Source organism: Taurulus bubalis, assembly GCF_910589615.1.
Source record: "Taurulus bubalis genome assembly, chromosome: 18".
Taxonomy (NCBI): domain Eukaryota; kingdom Metazoa; phylum Chordata; class Actinopteri; order Perciformes; family Cottidae; genus Taurulus; species Taurulus bubalis.
Window position 1 is genome coordinate 13,646,084 of NC_136606.1, and position 18,707 is coordinate 13,664,790.

The following is an 18,707-nucleotide window of genomic DNA, read 5'->3' on the forward strand; positions in this document are numbered from 1 at the left end:
CATTGAGGTGAGCTCACTGGAAAAAGACCTCAGCTTGTTTTAGGATGAAGAGTATATTTGTCCAGTTGGTCACACAGCTAAAGCTGCCTTCACATGATAGGAAATGTGCTTTCTGCTCACCACAAGGTCGGGCGCAGAGCCTCGTGGAGGCAAAGTGCAGCACAGGTATGGTATGTCATTGAACATACCTTTTCAATGTTTCAAGGCAACAACAGCAGCCGCAGCTGTTTTCTCCTTGGTTGCACTTAGAATGGTCAGCTGCGACCACGGCCAAAGTTGAACAAGTTTAACATTGAGCGCAGCTCTCTGTGGCAATTTCAAGCGTTTTCCCCATAGGAAGACGATGGCACAGCAAGCGTTTACCACGGATCACGAATGGCTTTGCAGTGCTGCACTCTTTTCTGTACATCTGAATCTGTATGGAGGTTCGGTAACATGCGTGCTCACCTGGTCATTCAAGAGGTAGGAAATGTGTATACCACTGATGGCTCTAAATGGGCCGTAATTGGCTGTTTCAATGAGCAAATGTCAGCGGAAATTCTAGGTTGGAGTTAATCTTCATTGACTGATCAGTGACAGACCTCCAATTACAGCTAAGTATACCATTTGACTAAAAAGCTATTTCATTCTGCATGATTTGGTGAAGACAAAATAGTAGAAACATTTTTGAGATGTAGTCCATCTGTCAACCAAAACTATTTGACTTGAAAGCCAGCTGCGTGATTCTAAAGCTTTGGTTTTTAAAAAAAAAAAGTTGAAATCATCAGTCGTGGGCAGCACTAAAGTCCAATTAGCACACTCATCTATTTAAATCTGCTTTTAACCTGTGATGCTAGTTATGTATGTTTTTTTGCTTATTTATATAGTAATTGCTTTTATTGTTTCTTTTTTTACCGTGTAAAGTGCCTTTGAGTACCTTTGAAAGCGCTATACAAATAAAATGTCTGATTATTATTATACTCAGAGCTGTTTTTCCTAACCCAGAGCAGTAGTTGTATTCATAGCATAGCTGTGGGAGGACATTTTATTCCACCTACTTGAAGAACAAAATGACACATTTCTGAAATGCACATTTTTTTACACACAAACAATGACTCGCTTATTCCCATTTTTTCCAGAGCCATTGCTCTTAATGTGAATTGGATATGCAGGTATATTTCTCTCTCTCTCTCTCTCTCCCTCTCTCTCTCTCTCTCTCTCTCTCTCTCTCTCTCTCTCTCTCTCTCTCTCTCTCTTTCTTTCTCTCTAAACCCCCCATCTCATTCACTTGACTCATGTCCTTCAAATGTTGTTGTGCTGTGATTGGCGTTGGCAGCAGTGCATGTCAATCGGCTCTGGCTCAGCACCAGCAATCCTGCATGTTGGCACATTTCACATTGAATTGAGTCCACTGGCCTATTGGGTGATTGGAAGTTTATTAAATGGCCCACTGTCTTTGTGAGGACATATTTTAGTGTTTATCCATGAAAACCCAGGGGACACCTGCTCACAACAAAGCAACAAGTAGCACCTGGAAGAAGCTTTGAATTTTGGTCCTGAGATATTTCACTCTTTTGGCTTGCCTCTCTGCGCCGCTTCTATAGAGATAGCTACTGAGTCTTATGTGTCAATGTCTCCCAGAAAATGACAGTAAGAGATGCTCTCTCTTCCCTCTCTCTCTCTCTCTCTCTCTCTTCTCTCTCTCTCTCTCTCTCTCTCTCTCTCTCTCTTTCTCTCTCTCTCTCTCTCTCTCTATCAGCATCCCCTGACAGTCAAACTCTCTCTCTCTCTTTCTTGTTCTCTCTTTGCTTTGTCTACTTCCCTCTGTGGTTTCCAGACCCAAGACTGCTAGCTCCATTGCCAAACTTTGAGTGATCTGCAGACCGAGTTTTAAATGTTTAATGTCGCGTTGACAGACCCGGTCCCCAGCCATCCATCTGGGAGGGCCATTGCTGGCTGGTGCAGGGCGAATGCCTCACCTTTCAAAAGGCAGATTACAGATGCACACAGACCCTGACGAAGAGCTCCAAAAGGTGAGGGAATAAATCTCCCCTGACAGGGAGGTTGTGTTGGCCTTTACACCCCATATTGCAATGGAGGTGAGGGGGTAAAGTTGCTCCAGGCCACCTGAGGGAGGGAGAGGGAAGCAACAGGGGAAGTGAAAATGACAGAAAAGCACCGTGGTAGGCAAAGAGAGCAGGAGTGAAAAAAGAGGAAGACGAGTGAAAGAGACTAATGGTGGAATGGAGATGAACGGTTACAAAAGGGAGCCCAAAAAAAGATAACAGACAGATGGATGAAAGGAAAATGGGGAGAAGGAAGTGTGTGGGAAAAAAAGAGACTGAGTCTGATAAGGTCATGGAAGCAAATTCTGAAAAGTTTTAGAAACTTATTACACAGCATGGGGCAAAACCAAGCCAATAAGCAGAATAAATAGAAATGAGGTTAAGTTAAGGGGGGTAAAGCAACACAACTGACTGACAAGTTACTGGCAGCCCACACAAGCAGACTTGAACCACAGAGACATAAGACAGATGGAGAGCGAGAGGGGAGGGACGAGAGAGAGAGAGGGAGGTAGACAACGGCGAGAAAGATTAAGATAGAGAGTTTAAAAAAAGTCAACGATGGGAATGGGAGGGTGACGATACAAAACAGGGGAAATAAATGACAAAAAAGGAAACAGGAAGAATAGCACATGGGGACAGAGAGGGGGGACAAGGAGGACGAGAGTCAGGATGGAGAGATGAGAAAAGGGGTAATAATCTGAGAACCCCAGAGAAGGGGAGAGACGGGAAGGAGACAGAAAGTGAAGTGAGAGAGACATTTTTTTTAGAACGTCTCTACTGACATTTACATTTAGGCCAGACTTGGTAGAGCTGCTACCATGGGCATATCCCAGTGACAATATGACATTTCCACCCCAAAGGTGCTTGGAAAGAAGAGTTAAAAATAGCAAATGAGGTTTCACCCCCTAACACCACTCAAATATTCAAGAATCCGTCCAGAAACAGAGTTCAAAGGGAATTCCTGTATGATGACACGTCCTGTCAAAATCCCTCACAGAAGAGAGGAGGAGGGAAATAAAACGCGCCTTCGGAAAACGCCCATCTTGGCAATTCTTTCAATTTTGTTAAAGTAGAATAAATTAAAATAAATGAATGTGGCTATTTGGGGGTACAGGCATTACAAAATAAAGATTGAATTGCACATCTTCTGTTATCAGGGGACTTTATGACTGAATGTAAGTTTAAAATAAAAAAAAATACGGCATACTAACAGAGACAACAGTTTCCTCAAGATGTTAATGGGAAAATGATATAAAATCATATTAATCAAATTCCATTCGCCCGCCCGCCTCCAGCCTACTGGCAATGATGGATTTAAGCGTAAAGTAATGATGGGCACATTTAGCAGAGACAATTTCTATGGCAACCACAAATTACTTCCCCATAACAACAACAACAACGACAGTGACGAACGCAAGCAGGCTCATTAGAGATGGTTAGATGCACATCTCCAAATGCCGCAAAGCCCTATGGGTAGAGGGGGGAGATGGCGGTGAAAGGGTATGATGCATCTGCAACACCAAAACCTTATTTATTCCATACAGACAGAGTGCAATGAGAGAATGAAACACAGGAATGAATGATGGGTGGAGATGCAATGGAGCAATAAGGGAATAAAGAAGGAAAGCATGAGAAAACGACAAGAAAGACTGAAAGCAAGGGAGAGAGAAAGAGAGATGGAGTGATCTGCCTTATTTCCGAGACAACTCCAATGACAGAGCCATTCTTCATTAGCCAGTCTCTTTACAGTGTATATGTCAACCCTGGCGGCCAGACAACTGCAGAGGAGTGTGATCATAATTTATCTATTTAGAATGCCAAGGGGAGAAGGCTACGGTGCCGTGCAAAGCTGTGAGCCGAGCTTTCCTGCTGCGCTGTGCGGTGTAGTGCAGTGACATATTACACTGAACGTGATAACTGAAGTCAAAAATAAACTTCGCAGGAGAGCATATGGAGATGTAATGTTGCATATAGTAGGCACAACACTATGCATCATATGCTGAGGACATAATTATATATAATATGCCAGGAATATGGGCATGTGTATGACTCATAAAACAACTCCAGTGCAAGAGATATGTTGTACTGTACTCCTGCAGTGAATACAACTGCCTTCAACTATCTCAACCTTTTTTTAAACAACAACCAAAAAGGTATTCAGCGCACAAATTTAAGAGATCGCAAGATATCAAAAGCCAGGATGGGTGCTTAACATGTTACCAGCAACATCTTTTGATCAAACAGGAGAAGTGCAACTCTCAAATTAGAGAGCAGAAGCAAAGCTTTCCATACTTGAAAGAGTTCACATTGATAAAACGAGTGTACACTGATGTATTTTATCATTTAACATGTGACTGGTCACGAAAGAGCGATCAACTCCTACGTTGATCGCTCTTTCCTGTAGTATAGTGTGCAAAGACTGGCTGGATAGTACACTGACTTTCTACAGTAGTGTTATAGGACTGGATTGAAATGGTCCATCAATAAAATGTCATTGCAGACCAACAGACAGGATCATACATTCCCTCAAGTGTGTCCTCTACAGCAAATTCAGTCAGTTCAAAGCCAGCACGGTAGTCGACGAGCAAGAACAGGTTTGACAGGAGAAAACAAATGAGCAACACTCTTTGCTCCCTTAACAATTATCACAGGCGTGCCCTTAAGCAAGGCAACTGACCCCCATCTACCCCAGTGGACCAGCTCAGTGTCCAGCAATCGAGCTGTTTGTACTTCAGTGCTCCCAGGTGTGACTCTGTGTCCCAATTCAGAGGCTGGATCAACTGAAGGACAAGACCCACAAACTGGGTCCTTCACAGGACCTAAAAGCCAGATTGACCCGGTGCCTCCTTGCCTAATGAGATGGTGTATACTCACTAGTATCCAAACTAACGATGCGTTCAAGCACCTCTTTCCCGCTCATGTAGTCAAATATTGCAGGATGAATATAACAAACTCACCCTTAAATTCGCCAAAAGTGTAAAAAAACACAGAGAAAGTGGGACAAATGAGTGATTCCCGAGATTATGATATGACTTCTAATGTTTCATCTAAAAAAAGATGATGGATGACAAATACATCATACATCATAAATACAATGTGAAAGGTAAATATATCCATAAAACAAATACCCTGTAGCAAGAACAGTGGAATGTTTGTCAGTCTGCCATTATTTACAACCTGCAGTGACTTTTTAATAGGTCTAAATCAAGTGACATATTTGCCGCTTACTGATAACAATCAAAGTATGACATGGTTCCATGCTATTTCCCAACTTCACAAATTAGGAATTGACTGGGGCAAAATGGATACACTCGACTGCAAAGGATACACCGGGAGTCTCTTCCAAATCCAAGCTAAAGAGGGCAGCATATCTAACGCCTCGTCAGCCCGTAGTGACATATGTGTTCTTAATAACGGCAAGCTTTAAAGGATCCGACAAACTTTCTAGCGCAGCACGGTCACAATCAGTAAGCATTCCCTGGATAAATAAGGTTAAAAAAAGCGCCAGTGAACTGATAAAGACATGGCCATTTTCTGAGCTCTTTGCCTCCCCAGCTCTTTAATGACTCTTTCCATCACAGAGTAATCTTTCCATTTTCTCATTTTCAGATCGATAGGAACTGAGGGAGAATGAAAGGCCTATTTCCTCTCAAATAGGGATAAAGCTTAACCACATGGGGCCGTCTCATGTTTTCTAATCATGTCAGCCAGACTACAGGACCAGATGAAGTGGCACCAAGTATAAAGAACGAGTCAATCTTTGAATTGTAGTACACAGACTAAAGTTAAAATGATTCCTGTCTGCTAAAAAAAGAAGAGTCATAGCTGTTTATGGGATAAAAATATCCTTGTATCATTAGTACAGTGCGATTTTAGAGGCAGAGTGGGAGTAAACAAAGGGAGCCGCTTCACTGAAGTAGTTACCCACACAAACTGGTAAAAACAACGAAGCTTGAAAAGGGAAAGCAGTGTGAGCCTGTATGGGAAAGGTACCCTTCAAACACCCACTCAGCATCATCTGCTGTGTCTGGTGGTTTTGTGAAACGGGGGAGAGGACGATGGAGCAACTGAAGGACTTAGCAACACCGTTTCTCCACTTCTATCCAACAGTAACATCCCCTGGTGTCTGACCCCAACACTTAGCGTTGCCTGTAAACAAAAGGCCCTGACAGACGTGTTCAATTAATCCATTCTTTTCTCACACATCACCGTGCAGTTTTTCCCAAGACTCGCTCATAGCCCCAGGGTGCGAGCTCACGCCAACATTACCACAGCGCATGACTGTACCGCTTTAGACCTGCTGAGCCCTGGAGAGCGCCAACCGGCATAGACCGGCAGGGTAATAATAACGAAGGATGAATGAATATTTACGCAGTGAAATTGATTTAAAATCAATCCTACACCGCATTAGCTGAGTTTTGTTTTATGCAATCATCCTGGAAGAGTCGTGTTTGTTGCCTCATACTGCCAGCTATCCAACAGAGAACTATTGTTCATGGAATGAGAGTTAGAGAAGAAGAAAAAAATCCATTACCATTAAAGCTACCTGTAGGTATTCCAATTTAATATATTATCAGCATTCAAGATGCACATTAATCCTCTGGCTATTGCAATATTAGCATTCAGGATATTGCTAACAAGTTCATCAGCATGCAGGCAAATGCAAGCCTGAGCTGGAGTTGAGGCTCAGGTAGCATTAGCATGCAGTAGTGGGACTCTGTGGTGTGGAGGGAGGAGGGTGCGGGCTACTAAGTGATTAGCAGGAAGAGCTCTCACTTCACATGCAGGATCAGTGTTGGGCTCTGTCACAGCGGTAAAGGCTAATGAAACAGAACCCAGGTGAGGGAGAAGAAATAAGCAGCGGAGCCATGATCACACACTCATAATGGGGGTCTCGCAGTCCATCGCACACTAAATTCCAGCAGAGATGCACGAAAACTCTGCTCAGCTTTATTTTCATGCAGGTACGGGCATATGGACGCACAGCTTACGTCGATTACGTAAAAAGTAATCACCGATACTCATACACCACCACACACACACACACACACATCTCAGGGGGTAGCGGTGTTTTGGCAGTAACCAGCCTGTTTACGAGTGCATAATCCAAGGTCTTGTGTGATTAAAATAGCTCCAAAGCGCTCCTGACACTCCATTACCCAGCATGCCCCGGGTGAGGCAGGATTGTACATATTGATTTCACGCCTCATTAGACGTGCTGTCTAACAACGTCATTGTTCCTCCTGGTTCTACAGGATTCTGCATTGTTCAGAGATGACCAGGTAGAACTCTGGGAGGGGCCAGCGGACACATAACAAATGAATCCATTATATGGCGTCTGGACTTGTTGGGAGCATCTTGGGAAAACCTTGGCAGGCTGCAGACTTTTGACCCAGTTTTCATGTATGTGTAGTTGCTTTTGACAAACTTAGCTCAGTGAGAGCATAATATTTCAAAAACAAACCGTCAGTACATAAAAAGGTTATTCTACTTTATTTACCGTCGCTTTTACGAATGATGTGATCATACCCGAGTACAACACCAATAACAACAGAGAGGGCTTGGTGTAGCACAGTCAAATAAACAGGATGTTTGCCTCTCATAGTTTTCGGAGTATTCAGAGTTTGTCTAGCTCCTAACACCTCATTCATAAAAAAAATCTGTGTTTTGCAGCTGCAAGGAGGACGTGTCACTGTGCCTGGCCAACAGAGCCCTCATGCAAAGCGCAGCACTTTCAGATGTTGACATTAGACGGCGTCATTTTGAGACAACTAATGGGTTTTATGGGACATTGGCTGTTTACATCCCAACACAAATGGTGTGTGCCATGGTAGAAAGATTGGCTGCAATTGATACTCTGGTCATATAGTCAGGAATCAATACTGAGTGCATACATTGACGTCAGGGAGTTCCCACCAGGTGTTGGAAAGCTGTGCCTCGGTCCTGTGGCCAGAGCAGCAGCAGACAGCATGTCCTGCAACCAGCCTTGCAGGTGATGAAGAGCTATTTCTAGAAAGCTGTATATTGTAAGCACACCCTTATTCTTCATCAACATTGATAGAAAAGTTTTCACTCGGTGGTTGTTTTTCCCAGAGAAAGTTTTTTTAGTTTTTTTTGGTGAGCTTCCCAGAAGTCTTAAGAGTGTTTGTATTGGATCATTTATCCCCGCCACAGAGATTGTACAAACAGCATTGTACTGTGATTCCCCTTTCACTGATTGACCTTCAAACGGTAATTGGCAAGTCTGGTTTGGTAGTCGTCTCAGAGTGCTGGGTATTGGATGGCTGCCACTGAACCTCAGCTTTCTTTCTCTCTTTCTCTTTCTCTCTCTCTCTAACTCTCTCTCTCTCTCTCGTGCACTCTCTTCCTCTTTTTTCTTCCCTGTTTCTCATTTAATTCATTTTCCAAACAATAACGTTCTCCAAATATTTGCATCTTCTACCTGGGCCCTCTGTCCTTTCCCCCCCTCTCTCCCATCTCACATATTCTTACCTCTTCTCACCACACTTCTTTCTCGCTCAACTCAAATGCATTTTCCCGTTTCATCTCATTGCTCTATCTCTCTCTTCCTGCTCCCTCTCTCTTTGGCCCAAAGCATGGCAGCTGCAGTAGCATGTAGCCTGCCAGCTGCCAGTTATGATGATGGTGACAGTACAGTGGGGGTGCTGGCTGGGTGATGTTGACTAAATGGAACATTGCAGCACCACTGGCAGACACAAACTCAAGCACATGCATGCACGCACGCACACACACACCCAACTAAACACACAACAACAGTGCCAAAGAGCACAACAGCCTTCGGGCCAACTAATAATTCTTCCCCCGCCACAGCCAGGGTGAGGCAGCTGAACAGCACCCTTTTCTGCCCCAGTCTCCCACAGATGCTCTCTCAGTTAGTAAATGGCAGGGTGATACTGCTACCGTGACAAAACCTCCCACTCAAGCCTGCATGAAAAAAAACATGACAGCTTTTAGCTTCATCTAAAAGCCACGAGTCGTCACCAGGAATATGATTCTTACATACATTAACATTTGGGACTGAATCAGGTTACGACTTATACAGCATTGCTCTTTACTCAATGAATGACCAGCAGTGGCCTACAAGTAGTAGACCACTGCTGGAAACATGCTGAAAAACCAGTTTGGCTCCACAGTGTAATCCAATATCGGTGTCAGTGTGTGTGTGTGTGTGTGTGTGTGTGTGTGTGTGTGTGTGTGTGTGTGTGTGTGTGTGTGTGTGTGTATATTTGTGTGTGTGTGTGTGTGTGTGTGTGTGTGTGTGTGTGTGTGTGTGTGTGTGTGTAAAAAGCAAAAAGCATCCATGCCTCCCATTCTTTCCTGCTGAGTGTGTTTACTGGCAGAGCTGTACGATTTCCTCGCTACCAAACAGATAACCATCTCTAAGATTGCGGTGTACTCATCCACCTGACTTTTGCAAACGCACACACACACACACACACACACACACACACACACACACACACACACACACACACACACACACACACAGGAGAGCAGGCATAGGCCCATACACAGCCATACTGCATGCACAGAAGAGATTTACTGTACATACAATATGTTTAATTAGTCCAGTCTCACACACACACTCACACACATCGTTTTCCACACACATAGACCAGAATGTATGCCCGCTGGCTAAATGATCTGTTCCTACATTGGCACAGTGAAAGAGACACATTTTGAAGGACACTGAGGACACACACAGAGTGAAAGAGGCAGGGAACCCAATTTTCAGGCTGAAAACCACCGGCCGAGAGGCTGGCAGATAGGTTGAAAGCACAAAAAGCTTTGAACCAGCACATTGACTCTCTGAATGTGCTGTCAAAGTTCTAACTGTAAGGTGGTATGACAGTGTCATTTCGGAGCCACAGCAGAAAGAGCACACTTCATGCGGTTATGGCAGTGAGAAACTTTACGATTTCCAGTTTCTTTTGCAAACATTGAAAGTAGAGCTGGGCAAAAAAAAATCGTTATATCAATCAGTTTGTATTCATGGTTTGGGACGATGTATAAAAATGAATGCGGTAAAATATCAACATGGCAGCACGCGCAATAAGAGTGAGGAGTTTGTTCCAAAAAAAACCAGCTCCTCAACAACCTTGAAAAAACACACCGTCCGCTGTTAAGTTTTTAGCGAAAGTCTGTGGCAACTAAAAGTAGCAGCGCGACTAATATATTCCAGCATCTCAAAGGCACACCGCCGAATAGGAGGAGAGTGTAGCACTGTGACGGCGGCAGCCCTGCTAAGAAACGTTTTCCAATAGATATGAGAAGAATGCTCACAAATTCACAATAACATGTGTCTAATTTTTTTTTCTTTCTTCAAGCATCCAACTTTGGTTGGTGAAACTTCATAGTGTGTGTTTTTTTTTTTAAAAGCTAGGTGAATCTAATAATATAACGAATGTGATAAGAAAAACACGGAGATTATACTTTCACCCAGCCCTAACTGGAGGTTTAGATTTCAGCTTCCACAAACATCAGAAATCCTTATTGATTATTTTGAAACTGCCGTGAACTGGAATATACCTTTTCCCCCCATGTTTGTGACATGTTAGAATTTCAGGAGACACAAGGTTTCTTGTCAGCTGCTATATTTGATAGCCGTGGACGTGTGGGAGGATTTGTTTCTTCTCCATCACTCTGACCCTGAAACAGAGTTATTTGTCACATCGGAAAAACACAGCAATCAACCCCAGCAATTGACAGGGTATCGATAAAGGGGAGAGAAAGGGAGAGGCTGTGTAAAAAGGTGAGGCAGCAAACACACACAACTACACAAATGTAAGTTGTAAACAACACACAAACACCAGTACAAAAGCAACTCCTGTGTGTTGCAAAGATGTGCAGTCAATAACCAAAACAGTGGTTAAGCTTAGTGAGAGCATATTAACAAGAGGAAAGTTTTCAGCTCATTCTAAAGGCCAATGAAATGCACTTGAACTCCTGCAAAGAAAAGTAGTCTGGAGAATAACGGGCAGGCTAGAGGATAGAATACATTACCCTCTGGGCTCTCAAAAAGACCTTGCTCCTTTGAAAATGAAAGCCTCCCTTAGTTGTTAAACCCCGATAACTCTCGTGGATACGTATGGATACTTTCAGCTCACGTGCAACAAACTCAAAGCGGGAGCAACACAATGTAGTTAAGCAACATGCAGAAAAGGCGTGCAAAGTATTTGTGTAAATGTGGAAGAGGATAACAAAGATAAAACAGATAACAATGACAATGACAGCGATGGCTACAACAACGTTGTCAAGTAAAATATGAATGATGACAATGAAAACTGAAAAGGTCAGAAAATATGAGATGTTTAAGTTTGAAAGCCAAATCAGTGTTTGCTATACAGTACGCAATAATAAGTTGTTTTTTGTATGCTTTCTTACATGCAGGAGGATTTATTTCCAAAAGAACGTATGAGCCCATCTCTGTTTTAAAGTTTTAAAGTAGTGTGGGGTTCCTTGTGAAGAAACTCAGTGTTAAATCAGTTCATTGATTAGTCAATAAAATCGTATGAGTGAGTCAACTAAGATTTTTTTGGATCATGGCCAGCCCTAGATTCTACAATGCTACATTAGGAAAAGAAGAAAAACACACTGTAGGGAAACATGCAAAAACAACTAATAAAAACAGGCAGAGCCCTTTTCAGCAACAATAACTTAAAGCTAACAAAAGCACAAATTAATTACATAATCAATGTGACAGACTGACGTCATTTCACTTTCAGACAGCATCCAGACATTAAAACCAACTCTGGTTATGTCTTAAATCAAGCAGCCAGCAGGATCTAAGAAACATAAAACAACTGAATATTTCAAACACCATAAAAATGTTCTTCTTCCAAAAGATTTATTTCTGTGACTGCTCAATAACTCATGTTTTCTGGCGTTTTCTGGCTCTAAAGAGTGTATAATTGTTTACCAACCCATAACACCAAATGACCATAATCTATGAATAATAGAACGTAATTTGAAAATAATAAATTGGCCAGATGATGAAATGTGGAGATGAAGAAAGCGTTACCTCTTTTAAACCAGACTATTTTTCTCACGAAAGATTAATTGGCCGCTGGGAGAAAATATAACAGCTTTCATTAAACCCGTTATAGGTGGAGTCATTAAATCACAGTATCAGTTAGGGATAAAGCAAAACATGAACTACATGCAGATCATAATTTAGCAAGAAAAAAGGTTAAATTGCAAGGACTTATTCCAGAAACAGAGCAGGACATTAACTTTGGCTAAATGAAAATATGCAGAAAACTGATAGATTGTAGAGCAAATCAGCACCGGTTAAATTGGTCTCTGTGGAGCTCTCCCGAGGCAAGGCATGATGCAACATAGTGCAAAGCATCTTGAGAAACTCAAATGGCTCCAACTGTACAACAGAAGCTGTTAAATATGAAAAATCTAACAAGGGAGAAAGCCAGTTGACATTTGTCTGAGATTGAAGACATTTTGCATGAAGCATATTTCCTGTTGAGCTTTCTGACTCATATTTATTTAATTTGACCCCTTTGTTGACTTAAAACGGGTAGCTCACAGTGTGAGGTATATTATAACTATCAACTAGCATAATAAAGTTGTTTTTTTCCGATGTGAAGTCCTGGGACAGGGATGTCGTTTGTGTACAGACTGTAAAGCCCTCCGAGGCAATTTTGTAATTTGTGATTCTGGGTTATACAACATACACTGAATTGAATAAAGAGAAACATTTTGTAAATATGGGTAATATATTTTTCGATTTTAGTTTTTGGAGGTAGGTTTCTCAAAACACAATAGAACTTCATCAGGCGGGGTACTGTGAAGCTATGTGTGGCTCACCAGTAAGTGTGTCTACTCAACCAGCAGAAAGACACACAATGTCGCATTAACTATGGCATACCCGGTATTTTCAGCTGTATTGACTCTGAATTGAACAAATACCTTTTTTTTGTGAACAAGAAAGGCTTAAACTCATTTAATACTGGGGGAGGCAGAGTATTGTTGGCATTATTGGGCAAGAATTCCTTAATAACCTTTCAGCATATTGTAATTTGAGTGGTACCCCGAGGAAGAGAGTTGTCTGGTTAAAGTAAAAGAACAAAAACAACAGAAGTAACCAAGACAAGCTTTATACAGTAATCTAAACTATAATCTAGTTTCAATCATCATCCATCATACAGTAAGTTACCTGTAATTCATTTCAATCATCTTCCTGATCGTTATTGTGATCCTGATGCCGTCATATTTGGAGGTGTAGAAGTCTAGTTTTCTCTCACGTCACTTGAATTACAATATGCCGAAAGGTTATGATGGAATTTGAGCCCAGTATTGCCGAACATATAATGCCTTCCATAGCTTTAATGTTCAGGTTGCGTGCGATGTAGACATGAAATTAATTGATGTGGTGGCATGAAGGTATTGATCTGCCCAAAGACATGACGAATGCATCTGGAGTGAGAGCACACTGTGAGACATAATGTGTGAGGAGGGACGGCCATTGTCTGTAATGTTTACAGACAATGGCTACCCTTTAAAAAAGTGGACTATTTATTTATTCATTTTTATTATTATTATTATTTATGTGTTCATGAATACGCTGTCATTCTCAATTGTGTAGCCCTTTGATCTAATAGATGAAAAAGGCAAGTTTATGTTTCTCAAGCTCAAGATTCTCCTTTTTCACCCGTACCTTCTCTGCCTCCATCTCCAGTCTCCTAATTTCGCTCTCCAGTAGAACAGCTTGAAGGTCCAAATCTCTTGCCCTTCAAGTAGGTGCAGCCATGGTCCGCAGTGCACTTCATTGACTGTCCACCTTCCTAATCCAGCCTCTGCTTCATCTGCCAGCCATCTTGTTTTTTTCCCATTTCTTATAGCATAGCACAAGGCTCTCTAACTCTCTCTCTCTCTCTTGGGGTTGTCATCGCGATAGCATCCAATAAAAAGTGCCCACGCAAGCATACAAATCACAGCAGAACTAATCCATTTCTGTTGACATTGGACGGCAATTTGAGCAAAAGCACAACGAGTTGGTGTTGGCTGTCGGCAGCTCAGGTTCTGGAGGTTCCCCCCGGCCATATCCTCCCCGCTGCAGCTGCAGCCTCAAGCGGCCACTTCCCGAGTGAGCCAAAACGCTGAATAAAATCCTTGTGCATAGCATCCTCTGCACTTATATTTTGGGATGCCACTTTCCCTATTGGAAATGTACCAAAAGCGACAAGAACAAAGACATTCCTTTTCCACAGTATATACCTGACTTGTATAGTTAGATAAGGTCCCTTTAAGGCTAAACAGCTCAGTCTTGCTATGTGTTAATGTTATGGCTTGTTTCGTTGTAGCTCCGATCAAGTGTTTAATAAATAGCATGTCCTGTGTAACCTAGACCGATTGTCATTAAGGTGCTTACTGCCATCACTCATAATTAGGTTTTATACCTTGCGCAGTGCAGCTGTGAATTTCAATGTCAAATGCAGCATTTTGGTTTTATTCTCTTTCACTGGTATCTTTGTTGTTGAGTGTATTTGCTGTGTCTCTAAGAGTGATGAATTGGCTAATTGTACTGTCTGCATTAACACTGAGCGTTACGGTAGCCTACTCATGAGTGAAGCTGTATTTTTTTAAGCACAAAATGTATTTTTTTAAGCACAACGGCAAGAATTGAATTAAGCTGCAGGTAGGTATCGGTGGTGTTGCATCCTTGTGTTTTCATTATTGCAGTGTGTTTCTTTACTTCATTGTCTGAATACAGTCATATCCCTAACTAACCATTATGTAAAATATGTTCAGAGATATACAGTACAAACATAACATTCAGCATCGCAACATGCTTGTGTCATCTCAGTTATACTTAAGATCCATTCTGTTTCACAAATATGGATTTTTCTGGCCCACTAACTGGCAAACTCAGGGCTTTAAAACATCCCTTCATAAACCAAGGAGTGGTGCCATCTTCTCCGTACTCTGACTGAACACTTTATAAATTAATTGTTAAACTGATTCCCTGTATAATTGTGTCCCATTTATCCAAAGCCATCAGCATTAAAATAATTGAATAAACCTCAGGGCTAACAGGGCTGGTTTCTTTAACATAAACATACCACATGTCACACCAGAAACACACACACACACACACACACACACACACACACACACACACACACACACACAAGTAGACAGATGGCGTCGACTAAATGGAATCCAAGCCATGTGTGCATCCTCGATGGTACATTATCGTGGAGAGAGGTGTGTGTTACGCATGAAGATGTGCCGCAACGGGAGTGGGTCTGCTGGGTTACTGGAGTAATATGCAGACACACACACACACACACACACACACACACACACACACACACACATATGCATATATACCTGGACAGAGGATGTGAGAGCTATATTTAGAGTTAACCTTTTTTACATGTACATCATGCATCTATTACACACTGCGTGGAAATCAATGAAAAATATGTTCTATATTTAAGATGTGCTAAAAGAAGAACATATAAAGACTATCACATAATACCACACTTCTGAGTTCTCCATACCATCAATTATGTTATGCAGACACTAATGTGTGCCCGGTGTGGAAATGTATTATTCATGAAATATCATGGTGTTGTGCAAATAAATCTGCTGAAACCAAATGTATCAATCTACATACAAACTACCCATAGTATGGGACCACAAACAAACGAGTGCAGGTGGAGGGAGGCTGGAGAAATTCTCCTGAAATTCTAGCAAATGGGTTAAAAAATATAATTGTGGATTTATCAATACTATTTTGAAGTAGTTTTAAAGGTTTGTGTAATCAGAAGCATATGCTTGTTTGCAATTATTAATTATAGAGGAATTTTTGGAAACAAAATCAATGCAACAATTGATGCAATAAATACATTCTGGTGTGTCTGGTGTAGAGCCATCATGAAGACACAGTCAAACTGTGACTGCTAATACTATTTATGGAGAATGAACAGTTTGCTTCCCCATCTGATCTCCAAAATGAACTATCAGTTTTGAATTATTGTGTCTAACATTAATGTAGTTACTGCAGAGCCATTTGTATTTTGTAACTATTCAGTACGAGCCCCTGTCTTTTACTGCCGGCCACTAATCAGCTCCAATGGAGCACCCGGAGGTTGAATACCTTGCTCAAGGATTGTGGCCAACTTGTTAGAGGGATAGTCAGTGGTAGTATCTGTAACGTAAACCCTGACCATCTACAAGTATGGAGAGGTCCAAGCAATGACCACAGAGAGTAGGATCACACTGATATAAATATAAAATATAAATGTAATGTCACTGGCAAAATATTATTGACAAAAACATAGATTTCCAACTGATTTCCAAAGAGTTACCAATGGAAACACTGTGTCGCATGTTCATTTTTGAAAGAGCAATGTCAGTCAGTCTCTTTGTCAGTGACAGACTTCCATGTCTCTAGGGCTGGCTTCCAAAAACAGACGGCTCTTTTTTTCCTCCTCTGCAGTTTTGGCGCCACCTTTCCCAGTGCATTGTGCTGATTGCGATACAGCGCCACCACAACGGCGTGATGACGCAGTAGCCGTTACAAATGACAGGAATCCATCAAGTGCCACGCTTGTGAGAAAACAGTGTCTTCCATGAAGAAACCCGTCAGAGTTTGTCGAGAGCTGGAGGCATGATGAAACATGACTGAGGCGGTGCCTCCTCATTCTTGCATTCAGGAAAACCCTGTGGACTGTTTCGTGCTTTTCTTCAAAGTATGTAAAAATGTTTGTCTGGAGGGAAAAACTCCACATCAATAGAGTTAAATATATGGTTATTTTCAATGTTGCATTAGTATGGTGTTTATCAGTAAAGCTGCATGGATCTAAATAAATATGGTTTGCTTTAATGATTCAGGAATGTTAGAAAACTGATGCATTTTCGGACAGGGGAAAATACCTTCCAGCTGTCACTAAATCCCCCCCCACCTCCTCCCCAAGGCTTATTTTGGCTTATTGTAACATAATAACAAATGTTGATGAAAACCTGGATGCAAAGGTATTCCTGTTGCCTTTTGATGACTGAACAAGGAACTCATCTTGAATGCTCAGATAATTTTTCCTCAAGGGAGCAGTTTTTAGAGCTGTCGCACTGCAGAAGGAAATAAGGCTTCAACAATGGCTACATGTCTGTGATGTCTTCCCTTTTAAGTAACTTCTGAACATTTGCTCTCCCAGCAGTAGGGGGGAGCTGCGGGTTCAAATCTGGTCCGAAGCATGGATCTGACTAAACCTTGCAGGGTTCAGGGATTCAGTAATGTGAGAGCACTTAGAGGTTCTCATGTAGAGAGAAAACACACACACACAAATGAATGCCATTTGCAAGAAGAAAAAAAAGTAAATTGCCATCAGCACTTGTCCTTCGGTCAGTACGGCTAAATGGAATATTTTGCGATATTAAATTAAGGAGAACTTTAGAGTCAATGTAGATAGGCAAAATGATAAATCTATTGCGTATTGCACTTGCTGATGAGCTAAATCCAAATGAAACGTAATTCCATTACACAAAGAAATAAGTCCAAGGTTAAACACAAATCCCTAATTGAATTAGTGAGAAGAGTCCAATGGAAAACATTACAATTGTCTTGCACCCAACTCTCTCCTTACGCACGCCAAACCAACCCATCCATCCTGACTTTCTCATACCCCATCTCCCCTTTCCATATCTCTACGTCCTGCTTTCCTTCCCTCTTCCCCAACTTGAAGCCAGACAGCATCATGACTGCCTGACCTCTTGCAGCGCTGCAGCTATCTGCCAACGTTCCCTGTCGAGTAATTGCCTTGATTTTAATGACTTTTTCAATTATGTCTACTTGGCTACAACTCTCGCCCCGTAATCTCCATCATTCCCATACATTACACTCTCGTATTCCCTTGGCAGTAATCAATCTTTCGTTTCTTTTAAATACTTTAAGGCAGCCGAGTGCCTTTTTCCCCCTGAATAACGGTGACAACCTCTTAGTAGCAAGCTGTTCAAGGACTATGAGGGGCGAGAAGAGGAAACACACATGTACATTGGAGAGTTCCTACCTGCTCTTTGACAGAGGCGAGGATGGAGGAGGTCGTCTCTGCCTCAGATCTGTCTCCATTGGAGGCTGGCATCACAGGGGCCACCATGGCCCCCTTCTCCTGCTCTGCAGGCTGCTCGGGCACCGGCATTGCTAATGTGAACAAACCAACACAAAGAAGAACCATGATTAAGCTGACGTTTCAAGAAGCAATAAAACAAAAAAGGGCAAGTATAAATGGGTCACATCTATATCAATCCAGTTGTTAAGCACAATAAATCAACTTTGTTTAAAGTCCCACTGAAACGGAGAGCGTCTTTAGCTTCTGTTACAATTTCGAGGAATTTTGTTCTGTTAAAAGTTTGAGGAATCATGCTGCACGTAGGGGCATTTCCCCCAAAAAATGCAATCAAATTTGAGCGTCTAGCTAAGCAAACCGGTCATGAAGACATGTTTGGGGATTTAAGGCACAATCTTTTACATTTCCAATACATGAAGATCCGCTGGATGATGCGAAAGGACCGGCGGTGTTTTTGCCGGTGGATGAGCGAGAAGCTTGGGTGACATGGAGGAAGGCTGAGCATTTTTAAGCAGTGGAAATTAGACAATACTATCAAAATTCACTAAATAATTGC

General features: G+C 41.9%; 1 protein-coding gene across 1 annotated transcript in view; it reads right to left on the reverse strand.

Moving 5' to 3' along the window:
* ctnnd2a (catenin (cadherin-associated protein), delta 2a) overlaps window positions 1–18,223 on the reverse strand; it is a gene marked incomplete at both ends in the record, with an annotated part of 191,130 nt that extends 172,907 nt beyond the window's left edge. Inside the window, one exon of the mRNA XM_079233923.1 lies at window positions 18,095–18,223. Coding sequence (XP_079090049.1) covers window positions 18,095–18,223 — 129 coding nt within the window. The remainder of the gene's footprint in view (window positions 1–18,094) is intronic.
* Between the last annotated feature and the right edge of the window lie 484 nt (window positions 18,224–18,707).